Raw genomic sequence first — 22,539 nt, forward strand, 5'->3', positions numbered from 1 at the left:
TCCGCAACACGACGCCTGCGCGAACTCTTACGTGTTACGGAACGGAAATGTGACGGGGGAACTGTTTGAGTGTTACTCTTCGACTTTTCTGTAGCGGAAGCTTGAAAGGCAGAAAACATGGCCGCTTTGGTTGGCTTGGTTACTTCTACTAAGGGCTCGGGGCGGCTTGGCTATATCCTTGCCGGAGTAAGGAAGGTTGCTTGTGCTTCTGGTGCAGGTAAGAGAGAACAAATCCTTCCCAAACCTGGGAGAGAACTGATCTCCATCCCTTTAACTTAGTTTGCTCGCCTTCTGTGGATTGGGATAGCCATGTCTTGGAGATGAAATTTCAAAAGATGCAGTGTTTCCATGCACGGCAGCGCAGCGATATGAAATTATTATTATTATTATTATTATTATTATTATTATTAATGCCATTTTATATAGCTGCTAAAATTACAGAGTCTTTGCCCTTTGCTTTGTTTCCTTAAAAAAAAAAGTGGCATGCTAGGTGGGTAGCCTATCGATTTTCTGTATGAGTTTTGGGAGAGAGGAAAACAGACAAGCATATAACCATGACTCAGAAAAAGAAATGGGATGTTCAAAACGACACTGTAGCTGTGTTTTTGTTTTTTTCAGTTAGAGATTGTTATTGTATAGTTTCGATGTTGTGGTACCTACCAACACAAGCCTGCAGAGACGAGTTTTCATGTGTTTCAGCTAGGCTTCCTTGCTGTTCCTGAGCCCTATATGGATCTTGGTTTACATGTCCAGCCTCACATCAAAACACATTATATGCAATAGAAAGGATCAATGTCCATTTGAAAGCAAATCCTGTAGAGCTTGCTTCTTTTTATTTATTTTTATTTTATTTATTTAAGGATTTTTATGCTGCCATTCAGCCAAAAAAGGCTCTCAAGGCGGCTTACAAAAGTATTTCTTGACAGTCCCTGCCCACAGGCTTACAATCTAAAAGACATGACACAAAAGGAAAGGGGATTGGGAGGGAGGAGAAGGAGGGGAAAAGGAAAGCAAATTCAGGCACTACAATCTTAGTTGCAAAGTTCAGCAGTTACAGTTGACAGCAGGAGGGAGGGGGCTCTCAGCTGGAGCTGGACCCAGGCACGGTTGGTAGCAGGAGGGAGGGGGCTCTCAGCTGACTTCTAAACATGTGTCATTTTTGAGTTGAAGTCAGCAGTCCAGTACTGTTTACTGTAGCATACTGGAGATTATGTGCCAGCTGTATAGCTATTGTTTTCTGCTTTGTATACATTCATTTCTGTGGCTGCTCCTAATGCAGCCTTGTAAATAAGCTCACGTTACTAGCCTGCCATAGTATTTCATACTTTTCTCTGCTGTCAGAGCTAGCTTCTTTGCTGGGCTACTTCTTGCTTACTTTTACAAATCTCTGCATTTCTCTTTTCAGTTACATCATGGAGACGGGAATGTAGTTCACACAACGAAGAGGCGTCCAGTAAGGCAAATATGGTAAGATTTTGTGTTTTGTAACTGGCATAAAAGTCAATTTGCATATTTGTACACATTTTCTGAGTCTAAATGTTGGATTAAAACAAAATACTCATGTTTGAATTGTACTTTGTATAGCCCTGAAACAAACAGCACATAAACCCATATAAAATAATTAAGAATATAAATGGGAAAATATTTCAGTTAAGTTCAAGGCTGATTGCTGAAGATTAGTCATAAACATTGAAAACACTTTGCAGGAAGTCTAGCTACAAAATTATAGTTTTTGTTGTCTGCAATCTTTATATACTCTGTAAACAATTAGAAGAATGGTGATAAGTCTGAGTTTTTATTTGGCAGAATATAAAATGATCAATTTGAAAAATGTGCAAAATTCAAAATGGTTATTTCAAACATTAAATATTATGACGCCTCTATACTTGGGGAATGAGAACAAGAGAGACTCCAGTATCTGAGGCAGCAAGCCCGTGTGCACCAGTTGCTGGGGAATATGGGTGGGAGGGTGCTGTTGCACCATATCCTGCTTTATTGGTCCCTGATTGACAGCTGGTTGGTCACCGTGTGAACAGAGTGCTGGACTAGATGGACCCTCGGTCTGATCCAGCATGGCTCTATATAATACAAATGGAAGGTGGTGGAATTGTCTTCATATTTAGTAATCCTGACTGGAGGAGCAATTGTTATTTTCAATTGTGCTTTGGAAATAACAGAAGAAATTAAAATACAACAGTTTACAAAGTTGATCCAACATATTATTAATTTATTTGATGGAGTATTTACTTGAATGAAGTAGTCTAAACTTTAAATCCTTGTTGAGCCATGACACTCAATAGGTGATCTTTGACCATTCACTGCTTTCCATCCTAATTCACATGATAGGCTTGCTTTGGGGAGGAGAAAATAAGAACCTTACATATTACTGCCCTGAGCTTATTGGAGGAAAGAGACAGTTGTTACTCTTGATGACTGCACTAGAGAACTGGAAATGCCAAAAATTCTAGGATGGGGGACTGGGATGTAACTAATATGGAAAAATTGAATAGACTAGGTGCATGAGGAAAAAACTGGGAAGTTTCATTTAAGAAGCTTTCTGTTCATGCACTATTAGAGTGAAAAGTTTAATCATGTGGAACCATGTTTGGTTTTTATAAATGTTTAAGGTGCAATTTTATGCATGTTTAGACAGAGAAAAGGCCTAGAACTCCCAGCATGCCCCAGCCAGCCATGTGCTATTAATTAATTAAACAAATGCAGCCTTCTGCTTTAGTTTTAGAGCTAACTGTTGCTTTTAGGGTGGATCAGCTCCTAATTGGAAGCCTCAGTTGGTGGCTGGTTTGCCTGCCATGTGTACATGCAACAAAATAATGTATAATTGTGATGGTCTGATGTAGCACTTTTTTTAGTGCTACATGTTGCAAGCTGCTTGTCCTGTACAGACATAGTATTTTGCTTGCTTAAACGGTCAGCAGTAAAACATGGCAAGTTGAAAGAAGCTGCTACTAAAACTGCTTGTGTTTCAGCTGCTACCAATGGAAAATCCCTATAAGGAACCTCCGAAAAGATGTGTCTTGTGTGGGTTAACTGTTGACTACAAGAATGTACAGGTAAATTCTTTTATAGTTTTGCATTTTGTTGAGGTGTATTATAGAAAGCAGAAGAAAAGTACACTTAGGATAATCAGGGAGAATATCGTACTAGTTCACTTATCCTGCTTCAGGGTGGTATTCCTTGATAATCCTTCTGCTCCTTTCATATGCCTCCATTCACCTCCTAGGAGTAACACCATTGACGGAAAAGATACAAAGTCAGAAAAACACCTAGGGAACATGCTCACAGATCAATCTTTTATAAGGTAGCAGAAAAGGCCAGTTCACAAGGCTGGAAATGTAACATGTGCATTAAATATATGCCAAATTCCTGCAATCTTTCTCTTAAAATAGGGTGGGTACAGAAGGATTGCAGGATTCCAGCATATTGTGCATACTCATCACACAAGTTATGTTGTTGATGCGTTGAGAGCATCACTACCTTTCAAGCACAATGGTTAGATCCATTTCTACATTTCGCTATGTCCTCCTCCGGGTGCCTACTCCGAGAGGGGCTCGGAGTGTGGCAACGAGGGACAGGGCCTTTTCGGTGGTGGCCCCCAGACTATGGAATGATCTCCCTGACGAGGCTCGCCTGGCACCAACGCTGCTATCTTTCTGGCGCCAGGTTAAGACTTTCCTCTTTGCCCAGGTATATGGCGGCACATCTTAATCACCCAAGTTTAGTTTTTTAACAGTTTTTAATGCTTTATGTGTGTATGTTCTGTGTTTTAGAATTTTAAATTTTGTATACTCGTTTTTATCTTAATTTTAGAATTTCTGTAAACCGCCCAGAGAGCCCTGGCTATGGGAGCGGTATATAAGTGCAATAAATAAATAAATAAACTCTTAAGTGTAGATGAAATTAAAACAGATAAGAGCATGTATAGGAGCAGCATTGCATTTTAAACAAAACAATATACTTTTTGGTTGTCCACTAGACACAACAATGATGTGGCTTGCATGGCATAGCCCGCCTGGCATGAAGCAACACCCGTTGGAGATAAATTAAGCCATGGTGGGCTATTGTGATGTGTGAACAGCCCCCTTGTCTAATTTCTTAACTACGGCTAAGAGAACACGAGTGTCCTGCAAGCTTTCTAGCTCCTTGTCCCTCTTGCATGTAATGCCCTCTCTCCTTTCTGTTTTTACAACTGTGGGGCAGTGTAATACCTACCCAAGCCTCTTTGCTACTTATAATTAGCTCAAAGTACAGCTTGTAAATCTACTTCTAAATCATGGTTGTAAACAATTCTTTGGCGTTTACTTTATTATTATACTACCCAATAGCCAAAGCTCTCGGGGTGATTTACAAAAATTAACCATGGTAATCAAATGTCAGCAGACATAATGTAGCACCATAGGATGTTACTATGTAGCACCATAGCAAACAAGGATGGTGAAATTTCCATACAAGCAGTGGTGAGTTAGGAGGAGGTTCTTTCAATCTCCTAACTGCAGTTAGTTCAGAGAGCAATATATCTTTGAAGTGCCATTACTTCAGTATTCCCTACAACAAATCTCCCTCTCCCCCTTCAGTCAAGCTAATTTATCAAACCTATTGCAACCTTCCTTAGGATTTCCACTTTACAGACTTTCTTCACCCATACAGGGCAGAAAATATCTGGATTTAAAGATCTTTAATCCGTGTTAGCTAATAATACTTACTTTGTTTTAAAGAATGTATGGTTAATGTGATTAATTGAACTGTGAAGAGATGTTATAGACATGGGACATGTTGAAAATATAAAAGGTATGTTGTTTAATATTTACTAATTGTAGTTCTTTTTTCCTCCAACAGCTTTTATCGCAGTTTATTTCTCCATACACTGGTCAAATCCATGGTAGGCATATAACAGGTAAGTAATAAAGAACAAAACTTTAGCAGTGTTATGTCTCACTGTTCTGTTCAAAGCTAATATTTTTCACCATATTTAATTTAAAACTATTAAAATGGCCAGACACTCGTGAACTATGTGGCATTCTAAGCTATGTTTATTCAGATACATGCCTTCTAAAACTGAAATAGAGACATAACTTTAATCAGAGTGTGATTTTCTTTTCAAAATCTCCTTAGGATCCTCTGCATGTTTAGACAGAAAAAAATCCTCCAACTCCCACCGTTCCTTAGTCAGCGACACTTGCTGGTGAATGCTTGGAATCGAAAGACTTTTTTCCTGTCTAAACGTGCATAGGATTGCAACCTTAAATGTTTAATTTAGATTCTAATAGGAATTAAGCATTTGATATTGTCAGATTGGCATTTAGAATAGCTGTTTGGTTTCATAGGTTTATGTGAAAAAAAACAGCAGGAAATCGCAAAAGCTATTAGAAGAGCCCGAAAGATAGGTATGTATCATTTTAAAATGTGGAAGTATTTCATTTTCCCCCCACCCCAAAAAGTCTTCGTTTTTAAAATTTTGAATTATTTTATTACAGGATTCATGTCCGTTACATATAAGGACCCAACTTTCCTCAGTGACCCTAAAATATGTAATATCAACTATCCAGAATAAATTATATTAATAGTGCCTAATAAAATTGTTTTTGTAATTGGTCTGTGGTCATTACTGATAGAACCTTAATAAACAAGCTACTAACATGACAGTAATGAGCCTTACTGTTATTTCCTGTTGTATAGAGTATAAAGCAAACCGTTAAGGGTACATACCCTATTAACACTGTACAGCATTATCATGTGACTGACAATGCTTCACCTTTGCAGCAGTAAACCTGATTTCTTTGTTTCTTGAAATTCCACCAGGCATAAGGAAAATGCTGTTTCATATGTAAGTTGGGACACATCGTTATGCCTAGTTATGGACATCTTTACTTGGAAGTAAGTCTCACTATGCTCAACGGGGCTTACCCCCAAGTAAATGTAGTCTTATGTTACAAATCATAGCTCATCTATATACTATTTTAATAATAAGCAGTGGTGTGAAAAGCTCAAATATTAGAACATAATCTGAAGTGATGTTGTGAATGGAATCTTTATAATGTTTGGTCTTTTTCTCTACCAGCTGCCTTGTGATAAGAGTTTGGCCTTCAGTGCAACTACTTCACCTTAAGTACAGCATGTTACTTAAAAGACAAGATATATTGTTGCGTTCTCAGTCTAGTCCTTTAAAGAAAACAAATATGCTTAGCATGTTCTGTGCCTCTGCCTTCCACTAGTGATAAACCCATAAAGGATATGCCAGGAAACTCTGGCCTGTGGGAGTTCCCTCTCAGGCCTTCCCCCCTATCCCAGCACTAGCAAAAGGCAACCTTTCTCTAGCACGAGTCTCCACCCTCTCCCCCCCATGCACAGAAAAGCATGGCGCAATTGTTCCAAGACTTTCTGTGCACAGAGAAAGGGACTGGGGAGACTCTCTGTGCTCCTCTATGCATACGAAAATAGACCCGTATGATTTTGGGGGAGGTCGGTGGGGGGGGGAGTTTCAGGAGGGAAAGCCATGTTCTCTTACATCATCCAAATCCCAGGAGTGACCAGGAAGTAAATCCAGCCCTGGGGCCAAAACAGTTTCCCACTTCTCGGATATGCAATGCAAAATCTATTGAGAAAGAGCATTCTGCACTGTTTTGTTTAAATTTTGATGTCTAACTTTTCATATTGTAAGGATTTTCTCAGATACTGTTTATGAATGGGGAATGGCAGTTATTTAGGCCACAACAGTTCGGGGTGGGGGCAGAAGAAATGCTTTTATCTTGAAGAGATTAGATAGCTGGAGATAACGTATGTTCATCTGGCTCTTTTGTTACGTCCTCATCTGGTTCAGTGTTACTCATAGCATTTCTTTCTTGGTCACTGTTCTCTTGGTCTTCTTGAAATAGCTGTCGACGAAGCTGGAACGATCGGAGCCTTTTGAACGGCTTTGGTCCACTTGTACTCACAGTAGCTTTTCGTTTAATTACCTGCCTTGTTTCAGCTTCAGGAAAATTGCTTTCTTTGAGCATTAAGGTTAGCTGATCCATTACTTTGATGTTGTGGTCAATGTTGCAGCAGCGCTTAGACGTCTGTCTTCCTTTTAAAGTAACAATGCTTGTCTGCAGCCCAGAATTTGGAAAAAAGTTTTGCAAAGCTTGACAAAGGAAAATATTCTCTTTTGGTTCATCCGGGTGGTTCATCTGACTTCTATTCTTTGCTGAAATAGACAAAAAAACTGAGGGGAAGTTTCAGGCTTGAAGATATTTTAATTTGATAAGGAAGCCATAGGCGACTAAAAAACTGAATGGCAACTGCTTAGCCTTGAACTATGCTGTTTCCCCCCCTAGTGGAATGGTAGGCCACAGCTACTAGATAACCGAACAACTATTTTTTGTAGAACACTGCTTTCGCATCTTCTGATTCACTTTACTTATTTACTGGTTAAATGTGAAAACCTAGTAGTTGGTGCTTTTACAGGAACAAAGTCTAACAACTGAATCCGAGAAAATGCAAAGGGAAATGGACACCAATGGCAATACACTGATGAATCCCTGTTAAGAGTCAAAAGGACTCTATAAGAGAACGCATCAAATTAAGATCCCAGTGTATGTATTGGAACTCTGATATTAACACAGTTGTAGGGCTTTTCCCAACACCAATCAGTGGGCCAGAGCACAATTTAGCCGGGGAAGAAGCTACATGGGAATGACCCTTTCTGTGTGCCTTCCGTTCCATTCCAAACATGCTCTGGCCAGGCTGACCAGAGTGTAATTAGGATGAGGAGGATGGCATATGGGAAGAGGTATTACTGTGTACCTCTTACCCACCATAACCCTGTTTTTCCCAGCCTGCTGAACAGCTTAGTAGTGGGCTTGCAGGGAGGGGAATTTGGAGGCTTGGATACCTTGGTGGGCTGCATTTTAAAGCTTCCAAGGGCTGCTCACCTGTGCTCTAACCCAATATGTTTTTCCTTCTCTGCACTGATGGGCCCTACCTTTCTCATGAAAACAAATGTAGAATGACCTGGAATCTTCCCATAAGAGTGTATCTGCCAAATAATTTCGAACCAGTTTTAAATTTTTTTTAGAGTATTAATGAGCCTTTTACAAACTTCTATACTGCAATCTCTGACTGCTTAAAAACAAAATCAGGTGGAGAGCTTAACACAAAAAGCATGTTAAGAGTGCAGTCCTATGGACTGTGGTCCTGATACTGAGGGCTCTGAAATTTGAGCCCTCCATCTATCCAAAACCTTGCTGGCAAGACCCAGGCAGGGCAGGAGGAACAACAGTCAAATATGCCTCCCGTTCCTCCTTCAAAAAGTAATTCTGCTAGACAGACCTCGGAGCACGTCTAGCTGACGTATTGGCGGTGGGCGGTACGGCAACAGAGGCTGTAGGATCCTGCAGATCTACGCCTCTCCCCTCCCTCCCTGAAGAGCAGCCTCCGTGGTGCTTGCTGTAGCACCTAGGTGGGAGAAGGGGAATCCTCCCTATCTATGGTTCCTTGGACACTCTCCCAGAGACCAGAAGATTGCTCTGTTAGGGCCTTTTAGTGCTATTTATGTTTTAGAGCAACGAATGTCTAATCCTGGATACACTTCATTTAATATCAATTAAGGATTAAACAGAATTTCCATATATTTTGTCACGACAAATTCCAAAAGGGTGGCTGTTCAGTCTCTTGCAGCAAAACAAGCAAAGGATGGAATACAGCTGTTGTAGTCTCTTCCCTACACCAGCTCACCCCACAATAGTACGTCTTTAAGGTGGCGCAGGACGTTTGAGTATTTTACCACATTAAGCTGGAAGTGGAACAAAAGTTATCACATTACCTGCGCTTTGCACCTGCTCTTTTTTTCTTCTTAATTCTTGTCTTAGTTGATTTACTTCTGCTAGCAGATTCTCTACTGATCTTTCACTATCCACTACTTTACTGCATAAATTCTAGAAGAGAAGAAAATGGACACTTCTGTCGAATACTGGATTCTTACTGGTATCCAAACATTTTTTTAAAAAAAAACTTAAGCTTTATATTGATCATTTGATAGCCTTTTCTAGTCCAGCCACTGAACTGGTATACCAGGAAAAACCTACATTACTAAAATTGATGAACTGTCCATCTAGTCTGGAACCATAAATGTGATGGAGAATATTAATTTTGATATGGTCAATTGGAAATGTGAAAATTTTGGTATATGGAATTATGGCAAATAGCCATGGAAGAAAAATTGATATGCCAACTGAAACTAACTAAATCAAAGTCAAAGCATCTGACTTTTATAAAACATGGTATGATTTTATTCTATATATGGATCACAGTCATTCACATTAGTATTTGGCAAAGCCTTTCCTCAGATTATGGAAAAAAGTCTAAACAGAAGTTCGACGCACAGAAGAATTATAAAGAAAACTTCTAAGCAGCCCATGAATTCCACGTATGTGTTGGATTGTAAAGTAATCATGAAAAATAGGAATAGAACTTAAGAGTCCTGCCCTCTGTCAACAATTCAATTTAAATTATACTTATTTTAAATTATTCCCTTTTCTTATTTTCACCCCTCTGATTATGTTTTGGAAAACTAATAAACTCTTTATTTAAAAAAATGTGCAAATTTGGTCCTATAATGTAACGCTTAGACTGGGCATGTCCACCCAGTGCTATAGCTCACAACAGCAGGAATATTGCAAGTATATAGGCTCCCTTTCTGCTCCCTTTGGCCTAGGTCTATTCCTTCATTGAAAACGGGCATCCATCCATGTAGATTGCACAGCTCATATAGATCCCAAACATGACTTTGTTAGCCACTGTAAACATATGGGGAAGCAGCAGAGGCTGAGTCTCACCCACTACGGTTACTATCAGGACCAGATGTGCTGATGCAACAACACACCTCATCTCCTATATAATAGATGTATCTGCCAGAAATTGGGAAAGAATTTGCTTGTAGATGACTTCAAGAAAAGCAGCTATCCTGGCATCTAGCTAAAATCACCATGACAATCACAATATGCATAATATATCTGAATGGGGCTCAAGTTAATGAAGCTAGGGCTGTGTTCAGACAACATGGAGTAACAAAGGTGGGGTAACAATCAACTTGACAGTTGTTTATGTAGGGGGTACTCCCCACACACCGTGATGATAATCAACTATGGTGTGGATTAGGATCAGTGTTGAGTTGACTATTAGTCCACGCTAAGTTGACTCACTCATCCCCCACTCTCTCTCCCCCACTCAGTCCTCCTGCTAGTATCCCATCAGCCATTGCTGCCAAAAATCTATCTTGCTGGCCTGGACTAGAGCAGCAGCCACCACTTTCACTGCTCTTGCCTTGACATTCTGTGGCTGAGGAAATAACCAACGGTACCCTCCACACAATACGATAACCTATGGTGGTTCAAATAGCCAACTCTGCACTGCGTTGGTTATTTCAGCCAAATAACAAACCATTGGTTAAAAAACTCCCTCCATACAATACGATAACCCATGGTGGGTTAAATAACCAACTGTTAACTGTTTAAGCCACCATGGGTTATTGTGTTGTCTGAACCCAATCTAGGTCTTCCCTGATTTATGACATCCAACTTCAGGTCACTTTACCTAAACATTTATTTATTCTGTGTTTCCAAATACTTTTGTGTTTTGCATTGCTGAATAAAAGCTCCAAGACACATGTTTCCAAAAATGTATAACTTACCTTCAGTTCCTCCTGCAAAGTAGCATACATTTCATTAATCTTATGAACCTCTTTTAGAGACCCATCTTCATTAAAAAATTCTGACCTTTTGATACAAAAAGAAACCTAGAATGTACTATTTGTAACTAACATTTTTAATAAAGTGGATTTTGAAATATCTAAATTTCAGTATTATAGGTATGAAGACTTTAATACAACCTTAACTGACACAAAACTATAAGAACAAGTTGTAGATTTTAAGCGCTAAAGCACTATTTTAGCTGAAAATGTATCTACTTAAAACATTAGGTAAGATTATTTTAAATTAGGTTAGAACCAAACTCCAATGTAGCTACTGGAGTTCTTAGCTATTTAAAAGTGTGCAAGTGTACACATTTCCTTGTTGAACATTATACATTCTCTTTCTGTGCTGAAGACTTTATTGTTTATTTGCTCCTTCCAACAGCGAACTTGGTTAAAAGGAGGCTGCAGAGATACCAGAGGGAGGTAACAGCACGCTCAGGAGAGCCCAAATGTTTGCTGAAGTACAGCAAAGAAAAAATGCAAACACAGAACCAAGAAGGAGCAATACCCCACCCCTGGGAAAAACCAAAAAACAGGCCAATGAGGACTGAGGATTCTCAGCCATGGAATGGTGAATGTCAATTGGAAAAGAATACTGTAAGAGAAAACCAAGGAAGGGTGATAAATTGGCTTGCCTGAGCCCTTAACACAGGGGTAGAAAACTTGCAGCCCTCCAGATGTTTTAGCCTACAACCCTCCCCAGCCCTAGCCAGCCTAGCCAATGGTGAGGGATCATGGGAACTGTAGGCTAAAGCATCTCGAGGGCCACCTGATGCCCACCCCTGGACTAATACTTCATAGTATTCTGAAGGAAGGCATAGCTGGAGTCCTAAACAGGAGCATTCTTGTTAAGGCATTAGGGTATTCTGCAACATTTTGTTGTAAGTTGTATCTGAGACTGTTTCTACACCTGCCTTTTTCCCCGGGATTGTCCCTGTGCATCCAAATGACACACACGGGATCCTGGGAGCAAGCAGAGACGATCCCTCCATTTTCCTGGAATAATCCTTAGGTGTAGAAAGTGCCTGAGATTCTGAATGAATTATAAAAGGATTTATTTATTATTTATTTATTACATTTCTATACCGCCCAATAGCCGGAGCTCTCTGGGCGGTTCACAAGCTCTAGTTTCTAACGATTGAGATCATTTGAGGATCTATACAGAGAGCTACACCAAGTGCCATAAATATATATGAAAATATGTTTTTCCTACCTGTGTTTTGCAATTGTTCTACCAAAACCAGAAGAAACGCAAGACCCGGACACAGTTCGGTAACCTTGCTGTTCTGCCATTCCCAGGTTGGCAACGATGAGTGGAACTTTCTGGAAAAGACTGTAGTAAAGCAGAAATACAAGAATATAAATATCATGGGAAATTTAATTAAATGCTTTCTGTCAAAGCATAGCTAGAGTGCCATTCCACAACTTAAGGAGCAATATTACGGACCCTTGGAAGGTGTCCATGGGACTATGGGATTTTGCAGATCTCCCTCTCCACCCATGGAGAAGGGATTTTGCTCTCAGGAGCCTCTCCATGACAATGGTAGAAAGGTCTCCTCCTGCTGCTGCTCCAACAGCGGACAATGCAAAAACACTCTTGGACCCTCAGAACAGAGAGTGGGGGGGGGGGGGGGAAGCAAGCCTGGCCTGGCCTGCTTATTTCTCTTTCCTATTCAGACCAATGGGATTTTTTTCTTTTTTAAAAAATGACCAACTAAAGGAGTGGGGGAAACATGCCACCCCTTCTGCTGTGCTAGCACAAGCCCAGGAAGGCTTTGGATTTTGCATTCCTCAGCCATTGATTCTCCTGGCCCCACTGGATTGCTCCCCCAGCCCTCTAAGATTCAACACTGCTCAGCCAGAAATAAAATCAGAGAACTTAAGGCTTTTAGAGATATTTTATTTCTATAGGAAAAATACAACGGTGATCAGAAATACAATGCTACCTATAGCTTCTTAGTATAAACTCCCTTCAAATACCACTGATACCAGTCACATAACTATGGTTTCAAGCCAAGCAGGTGTAATTTAAGTTAAATGAAAAACCATACAGGCGGCAACCTAAAAACCGTGCGTACTTGATGTTCAGATACAGCTTATGTGGTTTTGGACAGCATTGCAAAAGCACGTCCAGTTTTCCAGTGTTACAGGTTGAAGGAGCTATACTTATTCTCACAACATTATTTTATCTCCAGATTTAAAGAAGTAATATAGGAACCAACACTGCATCAGTTCTTTTGCTGTACTTGTAGGAGGAGGCTGAACATCTAAACTTGCATATACCTAAGGTCTCTTATGTGGTACTATCAGTCCTAGTCAATGGTGAGGATCATAGGCGTTGCAGTTTCAGCAATGTCTGGAGGGCCACACATCCCCCGTCCCTGCTTTATGCCCAGAATTAATTACTATGGAAATGAACAGAGAAGGAAGCCATATAGCACCCAATGTTACTCACCCTTCTTGTGGTTTATGCAAGGCGTATTCAAGTTTGTAAGTGGATGAACTTGAAGAAGTTACGCTGGAAGTTAGCAACAGGAAGACAAGGCCCTGGTTTGACAGGTACGTCTGTAAATGTCTATGAAGGAGCCGTTCTCTGAACGTCATTGACTGGTTAGTATTACGCCTGAGTTTGTACCAGCCTACCACAGTCTGGAAAAGAAAAAGCCATCTGAAAATTAGATATAGCTTACTTAGAAGAAATACTGATGCAAAGAAAAATAAATCGGAGCAGGGATTACAGGTACAATGGGAGCTTTTTTTCACCAGCATTGGTATCTAACCCAGCCTTGCAAATACGTCCACGAAAGTTACTAGCCATAAAAAACCACTGCTAATCTGCTAGCCCTGTACATACGTTTCTTATTCAGCTTCAAAAGTAGTTCACTGTGTGGCATAGGGGATGGGCTGCGTTCAAGATAAATTATGTCTGACGTGCTCTTAGGTTCACAAACTTAAGTTCGCAGTTTCTTTGGATCCTGGCATTATGTTGGCATGATTTTTAAATATTGCTCCAATTTCTAATTTGTAGAAGAATGCAGCTTTAATTTACACATACAAAAATGTGGCACAAAATTCAGGGCAAGAGAGTAGGGGAGTGGTGGTTAGGGGGAAAAGTACTAAAGCTGTGGCACATTTTTTTTTTAATTGAATGTGGATTGATTCGGAACGTGCGCCTTTTACTCCAAAAATTCCAGAGCAGTTAAATATGCTCCATTACTTAATCAAAGTACAACAGTATTGGTAGTTGGGGAGAAATATTCATTTATTTCAAAGAAGGTTGTGCAAAAGAAGTTTTTGGTGCGTTGTGCTCATAATGTGAAGGATTTGCCCGCAATGACTGGCAGTGCATTCCTATGCATGTTTATTCAGAAGAAATTCCATTGTATTCAGCTGGACCTACTTGCAGATAAGTAAACATAGATTTCAATCCAAGGCTGCAATACTAGTCATTCGTACCTGGGAATAAGTCCCATTAAATTCACTGGGACTTATAAGTAAACAAGCCTAGACTTACTTATAGATCTAACATGAATCAGGTTATGGGGAATTATGTAGATCCTTAAATAAAAAATATAGTAGCCGGTTATATCCATACATTTCCTTGAATCAATTACAGTTAAGAAGTTAATTCTAAACGCAAAGTACCTTTTTACATCCTGATAATATTTTCTTCAGCACTGGCTCATTCAATTCTCCAGTTGAGTTGTAAAAGCTGGAAAAGGTGATGTTTCAGAGGACAATACAATTACTGATTCAAATTGTTTTACACATCAAAATGCTCATTTTCTAGGGTATTGCTGGAACTCGTATAGCAAATCAAACACTAAGTATAGTAATGATAATAACAGTACTTTAAAAAAAGACTATAGAGACCAAATCCTTTGAATCTGGGGGAGTGGGCAAAGAAGGAAGCTACAGAGAAGATACACAGCACACTCTACCCAGAAATTATAATCAGTGCTTGATTCACGGGAACTTTATCTTGATGCGTTTCTGCAAGGTGAATACGTGGCAACATTCCAGTGCAATAACATTTTGGTGTGGCAGACTGGTTCACATATGTTTTTAGGAGATGCAAAGCAAATCATTTGCAAACTGGTTGCACCTCAAAGATTTTTACAGAATCTATAAGTATATTATTTGTAACACTATTAGACAGATGAAGAAATAAGTTTAAAATTCAAGTTTAAATCATCTTAAAATGTGCTTGGAATTGACTGCAATCTTATACATGTCCATTGAGTTTAATGTGGCTTATTTCCAGGTAAGTAGGTATAGATGTGGGAGTAAGGCGCACTGAAAATGGGGGCTTACTTTTGAGTAGAAATCCATAGGATTGTGCTGTTAAGTTTCCTTTAATGACAGTGCATATTCTGTTGTCATGATCTAATATGCACACAAGTTTTCCATGCAAACAGAGTCTTTACCATTCATTTTAATATTAAATAGATGAGGCAGCCCTGCTTGTATGCTCAGGTATGTGTCACCAGAACAACATACACAGAATTAGTACTAGCAGTTTTAAGAAACCAATATATCCCCCATAATCAATTATTTCTTAATTTATTAAACATCATACAAAATAAAATCCACCAATGTGTTCAAAAGCAGACGCAATACTTACTAACCTGAAGGGCTGATAACATGGAATGTGTTTTTGTATATCTGAAATAAAACCACATTTTATTTGTCGTGAATGCTTGGTGTAGACATCTGCACATATTTTCCGATGTAATTCAGAAATGTGGATTCACAGAAAATTTGCAAATTATTATTCATTGCACCATCCTTTACTATAATCATATGAGAAATGCCTGTCTCTGAGTATTTTGATTTTTACAAGTTTGGATTTTGTGTTCAGTCATAACCTTGCATGAGACATTCTATTTATCGCTAAAACTGTGCATAAGCAAAATGTCATAATATTGAAGACCTCTGAAAAGAGAACACACAGCTGGGTTCTAGGCCTACTCAGGACGTCACAAAATTAAGCTTGAAAGATAGAGCTTCTCTAAATAAGTGATTTATAGCACGCGTTTGATTGTCCACTCACAGAAGTTTGCAGTTTTATTACATGATGTTGTCAGCATCCAGGGCTCCTCCCACACTACCCCTGGAAACTTTGGATTTAAAAAACCCCAGAGATGATGTGAGAATATCCGAGAAATCACCCCATCTCCCACTGTGTAATCTCAGCATTGTGCTATAATTATGCCATAGATGGCAGTGTGTTATTAAAGTCAATTCAGCACATGGAGCAAGCAGACAGAGGAAGCGTTCAATTTCAAACCACGTGACTGCCCATGTAATGTCACAGATTGCATCCCAGCAAGAAAGCAGATGGAGAAAGCTGCAGCAAGGCAGCGTTATTTTTTAAAAAAAATGCAGAGAAGCTCATAGAGAAAGAGAATCTACTGTTCTAGGAGATACAGCAAAATCAAAGATACGGACAATTTTTCTTCGGTGAACACTTAGGGTAAGCAATCCTTTTGGAGTCAGGGGCCACATCTGCAAGGATCATGGGGTGGGGGAACTGAAGATCACTATTAGCAATGGGGAAATAGCAATCTGTTCCCAGCCATCCAGCTGGGGCGGTGCTGCAGGTCGGCCATATGCCGTGAACAAAATCAAATGCATAGCAGAAGAGCCAGGCCCTAAATTGGGGCCACACTATTAATTTTGCTCTCTGCTGGTCTAAAGAGACAGGAAAATAAAGGACCATTGTGAAGATCTTTAGAAGCTGAAGAAGGGGAAAATGAGCTTATACAGCTAATGACAAGTGTGGTACAGACACCACTCCCTCAGAAGAACAGACAGGTGCCATTTCAGTGGTGTGAAATAGATCCTCTGGCTAGGTACCTTGGCATGGATACCACATAATGACTGTGCAGTGGCACTATGTGCAAAGACACTGGAGCAATCAAATCCTAAAGATACTAAAAGATTTGTGCTCCGTTTTTCCGCTCTCTGAAAACCGCTGTAAAATAGCACACACCACTCCCTTTTCATTGCCTGTGTTGTGCACAGATTCTCTTTTAGATTTAAAAGATCTAAAAGTCAATTGCAAGACATTATTAATAATAAACCTTTTGAGACATTTCAACTGACTTACCAATTGTATAAACAACTTCAACATCATCCATTTGAGAGTCAGTAATGCTGTTCTTTGCTTCACCCTTCACGTCCCCAAGGAGGAAGCCTTCCTTTGTAAGGAGAGAAGAAAGACATATCAAAACAATACAAGTCCTGGGGAATGTCAAGATTGCCCATTCAGTTCCAATCTACAGTAAACCTACATTCTGGAAAAAGATGGAGAAGATAGACAATTTTAAATGAACACAATTCAGCTATAACAATAAGGTACGGCTGGAGACAAGGGGTGAGATTTCATTATCGGTGAAGCGATAGTAGTAGTAGCGGAATCTAAAACACACAATTTTATTTTCATGAATAAGGAAAAAGAAAGGTATGGTGATGCTCGATTTTTTAAAAAATCAAATAATTTAAAACATTCAGTGATTTAGAAACATGTTTTCCAATCATCTAAAAAAAATGACATGAATGGAATCTTTATTGCTAAAAGCGATAAAGAAAATTCTCATTACCAGCCCCCTAACCACATATGTGAATACTTCTTACTTGAATTTCTACGTGGGACCACTTTTCGTTTATTGTGAAGAATTATACTCCGCCTTCCATGATTCAAAGGCAATATATAAGAGGTGGTAACAATACAAAAAGAAAAACACTCACACAAACACACCAACAGCCCTTAGGACTCTGGCTCAGGGCCAGAGTGTGCTTCCATTCCATTGTGCAGTGCAAAAGCCAACTAATAATTGGAACAGAGTGTTCTTTCTGGCTGCTCCTTCTCCAGCCAATTGATGGGAGCAGGCAGGTCCTTCCCTTGCCGCCATCTTGTTTCTGAGAGGCAGTGGGTACAGCCGTCCAGGCACCCAGAGTGGGCTCCTCTTTAGCTCTCCAGTGCCAGATATGGGAAGGGCCAGCCTTAGACTAAGGCAATAGGGTTTTTTTTTTACACCTGAGTGCTTGGCTTGCAGCAGGGAGATGTGAACTGTATTACTTTTTAGCACTTGCCCCCAATATCCCAACACAACACCTGAGTCAGTTTCCAGCTCTGTCCCACAAAAGTTCATAAAAGAGAATAAAATGTCATAAGAACTGCCATGCTGGATCAGGCCAAGGGTCCATCTAGTCCAGCACTCTGTTCACACAGTGGCCAACCAGCTATCGATCAGGCAACCACAAGCAGGATATGGTGCAATAGCACCATACCACTCATGTTCCCCAGCAACTGGTGCACACAGGCTTACTGCCTCTGATACTGGAGGTTGCACTTAGCCATCAGGACTAGTAGCCATTGATAGCCTTCTCCTCCAGGAATTTATCCAACCTCCTTTTAAAGCCATCCAAATCGGTGGTCTTCACCAATGATGTCCATTTATCACAAATCAATACAAAGGATGGGTCAATACGGAGGGAAAAACAGCTGCCCATAGACAACCCAATGTTCTTCAGCAGCTGTATTGCATGGGTTTTCACAGGTATCCATAGCACTATGGCAATTGGGAAAATCTTATGGGCAGTGTCCTATGCCGCCCGCAGTGCTAGTGCAACAGGGAAGTAGCTGTTCTTAAAGCAAGTGGAAATGCTTGTTTCTGGAATGGGGCAGGTCAGTGTAGCTCGTAAAAGAGAGCACTGCTAACATGTCCCAATCCAGAAAAGAGCATTTCTGCTTGTTTCCATAATTACTTTAATAAGCAGTAACTCCCCATTGCACTAGCGGTGGGTCCCACTTGCACAATGGAATGTCTGTGTGTGCAGCGGCAGTATTGGATTTTGCCCAATGTGTCAATCGCAGTACAGTGCAAAACACATGTGCTTTCTTCATCTGCTAACTTTTGAAGTCTTGATAATCACAAGTCTTCTAGACCTTCAGTTTTAAGTTTTAAAAGAATTAATTTAAAAGAACTGTGGATGTTTTCTCAAATCTTAAAAGCTCTTATGAACTGCTCAGATGTTACTTGTCCAAGATGTAAATGTTATTAGCAAGAGAAAGTGAACATATAGTGGAAGTCCATGTAGGTTTTATGTAGTAGGCATTACAGATGGGTTTATGCCTTGTGAAAATGCCATTCCATTTTACTTTTAAACAAACATAAATTGGAACCTCCTTAAAACACAGCAACTACATCAAGGCTACCAGAAGGTGGAGAAGCCGCACCCAGGAACTCTTCCTCACACACTCCATAGCCAATTTGTTTGGATCCTAAACTTTAGGAGATTAGGGATGGATACAGTCTTGATTTAACATCAGCTTGAAAGGAATGGGGATTATATTGTTTGAATTGCACCTGGTGTTTGAAGGGAGCATATATTTTTATATGGTGAGAGGTTGATGTCACTGAATATTTTCCAAAGGGAGTGAAAAATGTGGGGTTGCACAGGGCTACAATATGAGCTTCCAAAGGAAAGGGGTGTGTAAATGGGGGAAAAAGTCTAGAGGGCTTGTGTATATTAAATGGTAGAGGGGCGTTAATATGTAGAGAAATGGACAGCCATGTGTGTGTAGTTATATTTTAAATCCCTGGGGCATATTCTATTAAGAGTTATGTGTGCTTCTCTGTGTATGTACGTGTGCATGTTGTGGAAGAGATTCCAAATGGAGATTGTTTTCAAGGCATTGGACAGGAATGACTTTGTTTTCCAAAAGAAAAAGGAAATGTGTAGATGTTTCTAGTTGCACGTGCTAATTGAATTGTTTGGACAATTTAACTTCATTTATTGTATTATAAGGCACTTTTGGGTTTTTCTGGATCGAGAGATTAGAAACATGTTGGAGTGGAGGGCTGAATTTTGGAGCTACCAATCAAAAGACATTGTGCAGCAATTACGTCTTTTCTTCCTTAGATTTTTTTTTCTGGTAAGATAAAAACAAAACAAACAAACACGGAAGCAGGAGGAGGGTTACAAACTGAAGACACCCTTGTCTGGACCTCCCCTGCCACCCCTCGCAGCCCCACGTAAAATTCTGTGAATGAGGCAGGGTGAATTATGCACAATAAAAGTCTCATCAGTCAGCAAGGAAATAACCAAGACTGGAGTCGAGTCTCTTCATACATAGCTTCACTAGCAGGGGCTATATTCAGAAACATCTGGGAAGAGGGAAATTTGAAATATATCTCAAATACACAGAGACACATGCCAGTATGGTATGGAACAGCGAAGCCTTGGCTCATCTAGGGAGAGGAAGCATATTGTAAGCAGAGCTTTTAACACGAAGTCACAGAGAGAGGTATATATTCTCTCTCTCTCTCTCTCTCTCTCACTCACTCACACACACACACACACACGTACACGTGCACGTGCACGTGCAGCCACTTCCTTCCACATAAGCTTGCACGTGTTTCTGGAGGAGTCAAACTGACCATTCACAAGTGATGTGCGTGTCCATTTGTGTCACCGCATACAACCGGACGCTTATATGTAAAAGGAGATATACCCACACACGCGAAGATGACACGAAAGTGAAACTAGGGTAGAAAGTGGCACCCAGAATGGGGACTAGGCACCTCATCGCTTCTCCTCTAAGAGGAAAAGGACTCTGCCCATGCTCAGGCGCTCTCTCACTTTATGACTCGACGGAGTATTGAAAACATGCCCTGGGGCTTAAGCGGGGAATGAAACGAAACCCTAGAGAGAGAGGGAGAAAGAAAGAAGTACCTCCTCCCCCCCACCGTTCAAGCCCAGCGCCTCCGCTCGACTCGCAAGGACGAAGCGAGGTTTCACGTAACTGGGCTGTGCGTGTGTACGCCTGTATGCGTGTATCTGTATGTATAATAGTAACAAACCAGGCGTTATCTTACGTACCGTGTCCGAGTCGGTGCTGAGGTGGTGGAAAGCGAGGGCGCCGAAGACGAAGCCCGGCAGGAGGGCCGTGGTGCTCTCCCCCTCCATGCCCAGCGCGGCGCCAAACCGTCCTCGGCCTTTCGGTGGGCGGACCGGAGAGGAGGTGGAAGCAGGGCCGCCGGCGGGGAAGGAGGGAGGGAGGCGGCTCCAGCAATGGCCGCGCCCGGGCCCGGGCGAGCAGCCGCGGAGCCGCCTCGCGCTCAGAGGGAGCACTGCAGCGGCAGCAGCAGCAGCAGCAGCCCCAGCCCCGCCGGCCTTTCACCCGGGCATCCGAGGGGCAGGGAAAGAGGCCACCCTGATGCACACTGGCGTATAATCTCTTTATCTCTGTGGTGGAGAAGAACAGCAAATGGAAGGAAAGGAAGGCCCGGCTGCCGTGGACATAAGAGCATAAGAGGAGCCGTGCTGGTTCAGACCAAGGGTCCATCCAGTCCAGCTCTCTGTCCACACGGTGGCCAACCAGCTGTTAACCAGGGACCCATGAGCAGGACACGGTTCGACAGCACCCGGCCACCCATGTTCTCCAGCAACTGGTGTCCAGGGGGAAGCCCAAGTCACCACCCAGAGAGTGGAAGGGGATAGAGCAGTGGTAAACAATCAGGAATCAGCACCTAGGCTGCTGTGGGCATGCTGGTGCCCCAGGGCTTACACAGCCTAACATAGCATTCTTTCTTCATACTTTTAAAAACATTTAGGAAGAAGCTAATTTTGTTATTTTTACTTGAAGCTGGGGATCAAACCTAGGACCTTCTGCATGCAAAACATGTGCTCTATCACATTGACCTATGGCCCCTCCTTACTTCCCAAACTCCAGATTTATTTATTGCATTTTTATACTGCCCAATAGCTGAAGCTCCCTGGGTGGTTCACATGAAATTTCCCAGTGGTTTCATGTAAATATTAGGGACAAGATAGAACCCTGTGGCTCACCACAGGCCAAGGTCTATAGAGCTGAACAGTAACCCCCAAGCACAGTAATACTGACCTACCTTACAATGTTGTTGGAAGGATTAGAGCTAGAAAATGCATGTGAAGCACTTTGAATACTTGAAAACACTATACAAATGCAAAGTGTTCTTCGCAATGTGCTTATAATGTACCTTGTACTCCAGCTGCAAGAGGGAGCTGTAGGGCCATGGAACTCTGAAACAGTAATGGTGTCACTTACAGAAGATACTTTGGCGCTCGAGAGCTCCATCAGACGAGCATTTTATTATACGCTAGTTACTGGGCACTCACGTATTTTCACGGGTCCCTCTCACCACATCGTCTGACTCCCGTGCGCTTCCTGCCCCTCCTAGCCTTCTTCGCACCACAAAAAACACCCCAGTAAGTTCAATTTATTTTTAAAGACAGAAGTTGCTGGTATCGGCCGCCCTGTGCAGGAGAAGCGGCATGATCAAAACGGCCCACTGAATGGACCACGTGCACGTTGTTTACTTCCTCATTCAAAAGAGGAAGTAATGGGGGGGGGGGAAATGCGGGCAGAGAAGTGACAATAAACAAACACAATTCCCCCCTCATGTGATGATGCTCTTAGTCTGTTGTTTAAAACAAAGAACATTTACAATTATCTATGGAAATATGAAACAAACATTTAGAGTTTTGTTTTTTTTAAAATAAGAGATGGATTTTTCATTTTAAACTGAAAATTGTCATGCGTCAGGAACTTAGATTCTGCCCAAGAATTCAAGTTCCAAAGTTTGCACAATTTGCAAATTGACTCAACTTGTGGTATGGCTGCACCTGTTTTACCTGTTCCTAAAGTTATATCTGTTTAGGTATAACTTTAGCATACCTCTGCGAGGAAATAACTAAAACTGGTTCTTTCTTTGGAAACTTTGGTAATGAAATGCATAAAA

The 22,539-nt window shown here is 41.0% G+C and overlaps 2 protein-coding genes across 4 annotated transcripts; one reads left to right on the plus strand and one right to left on the minus strand.

Annotated features, from left to right (window-relative positions):
• Window positions 1-66: 66 nt before the first annotated feature.
• Window positions 67-5,610, plus strand: MRPS18C (mitochondrial ribosomal protein S18C). The gene is made up of 6 exons (XM_063135362.1): window positions 67-217; window positions 1,406-1,467; window positions 2,988-3,071; window positions 4,855-4,912; window positions 5,343-5,402; window positions 5,493-5,610. Exons 1-6 carry the CDS (start codon window positions 118-120, stop codon window positions 5,567-5,569), a joined length of 441 nt encoding a protein of 146 aa, XP_062991432.1. The 5' UTR covers window positions 67-117; the 3' UTR covers window positions 5,570-5,610.
• On the minus strand, window positions 3,065-20,799 carry ABRAXAS1 (abraxas 1, BRCA1 A complex subunit). Of its 3 annotated transcripts, XR_010025890.1 has the most exons (10): window positions 20,639-20,785; window positions 16,860-16,950; window positions 15,376-15,412; window positions 14,393-14,459; window positions 13,203-13,396; window positions 11,961-12,080; window positions 10,685-10,769; window positions 8,819-8,930; window positions 6,524-7,201; window positions 3,065-3,237 (listed from the first exon to the last, which is right to left on the minus strand). XR_010025890.1 is itself a non-coding variant. In XM_063135361.1 (9 exons), the coding sequence occupies exons 1-9, from the start codon at window positions 20,723-20,725 to the stop codon at window positions 6,774-6,776; spliced, it is 1,221 nt and encodes a 406-aa protein (XP_062991431.1). In that variant the 5' UTR covers window positions 20,726-20,799; the 3' UTR covers window positions 4,792-6,773. The 3 variants fall into 3 exon arrangements, 2 of the variants coding, with proteins under 2 accessions (XP_062991431.1, XP_062991430.1); XM_063135361.1 differs by lacking the exon at window positions 3,065-3,237 and having other exon boundaries at window positions 4,792-7,201; window positions 20,639-20,799; XM_063135360.1 differs by lacking the exon at window positions 3,065-3,237 and having other exon boundaries at window positions 4,792-7,201; window positions 16,860-16,946; window positions 20,639-20,710.
• Window positions 20,800-22,539: the final 1,740 nt, after the last annotated feature.

Source organism: Elgaria multicarinata, chromosome 10 (assembly GCF_023053635.1).
Source record: "Elgaria multicarinata webbii isolate HBS135686 ecotype San Diego chromosome 10, rElgMul1.1.pri, whole genome shotgun sequence".
NCBI lineage: Eukaryota > Metazoa > Chordata > Lepidosauria > Squamata > Anguidae > Elgaria > Elgaria multicarinata.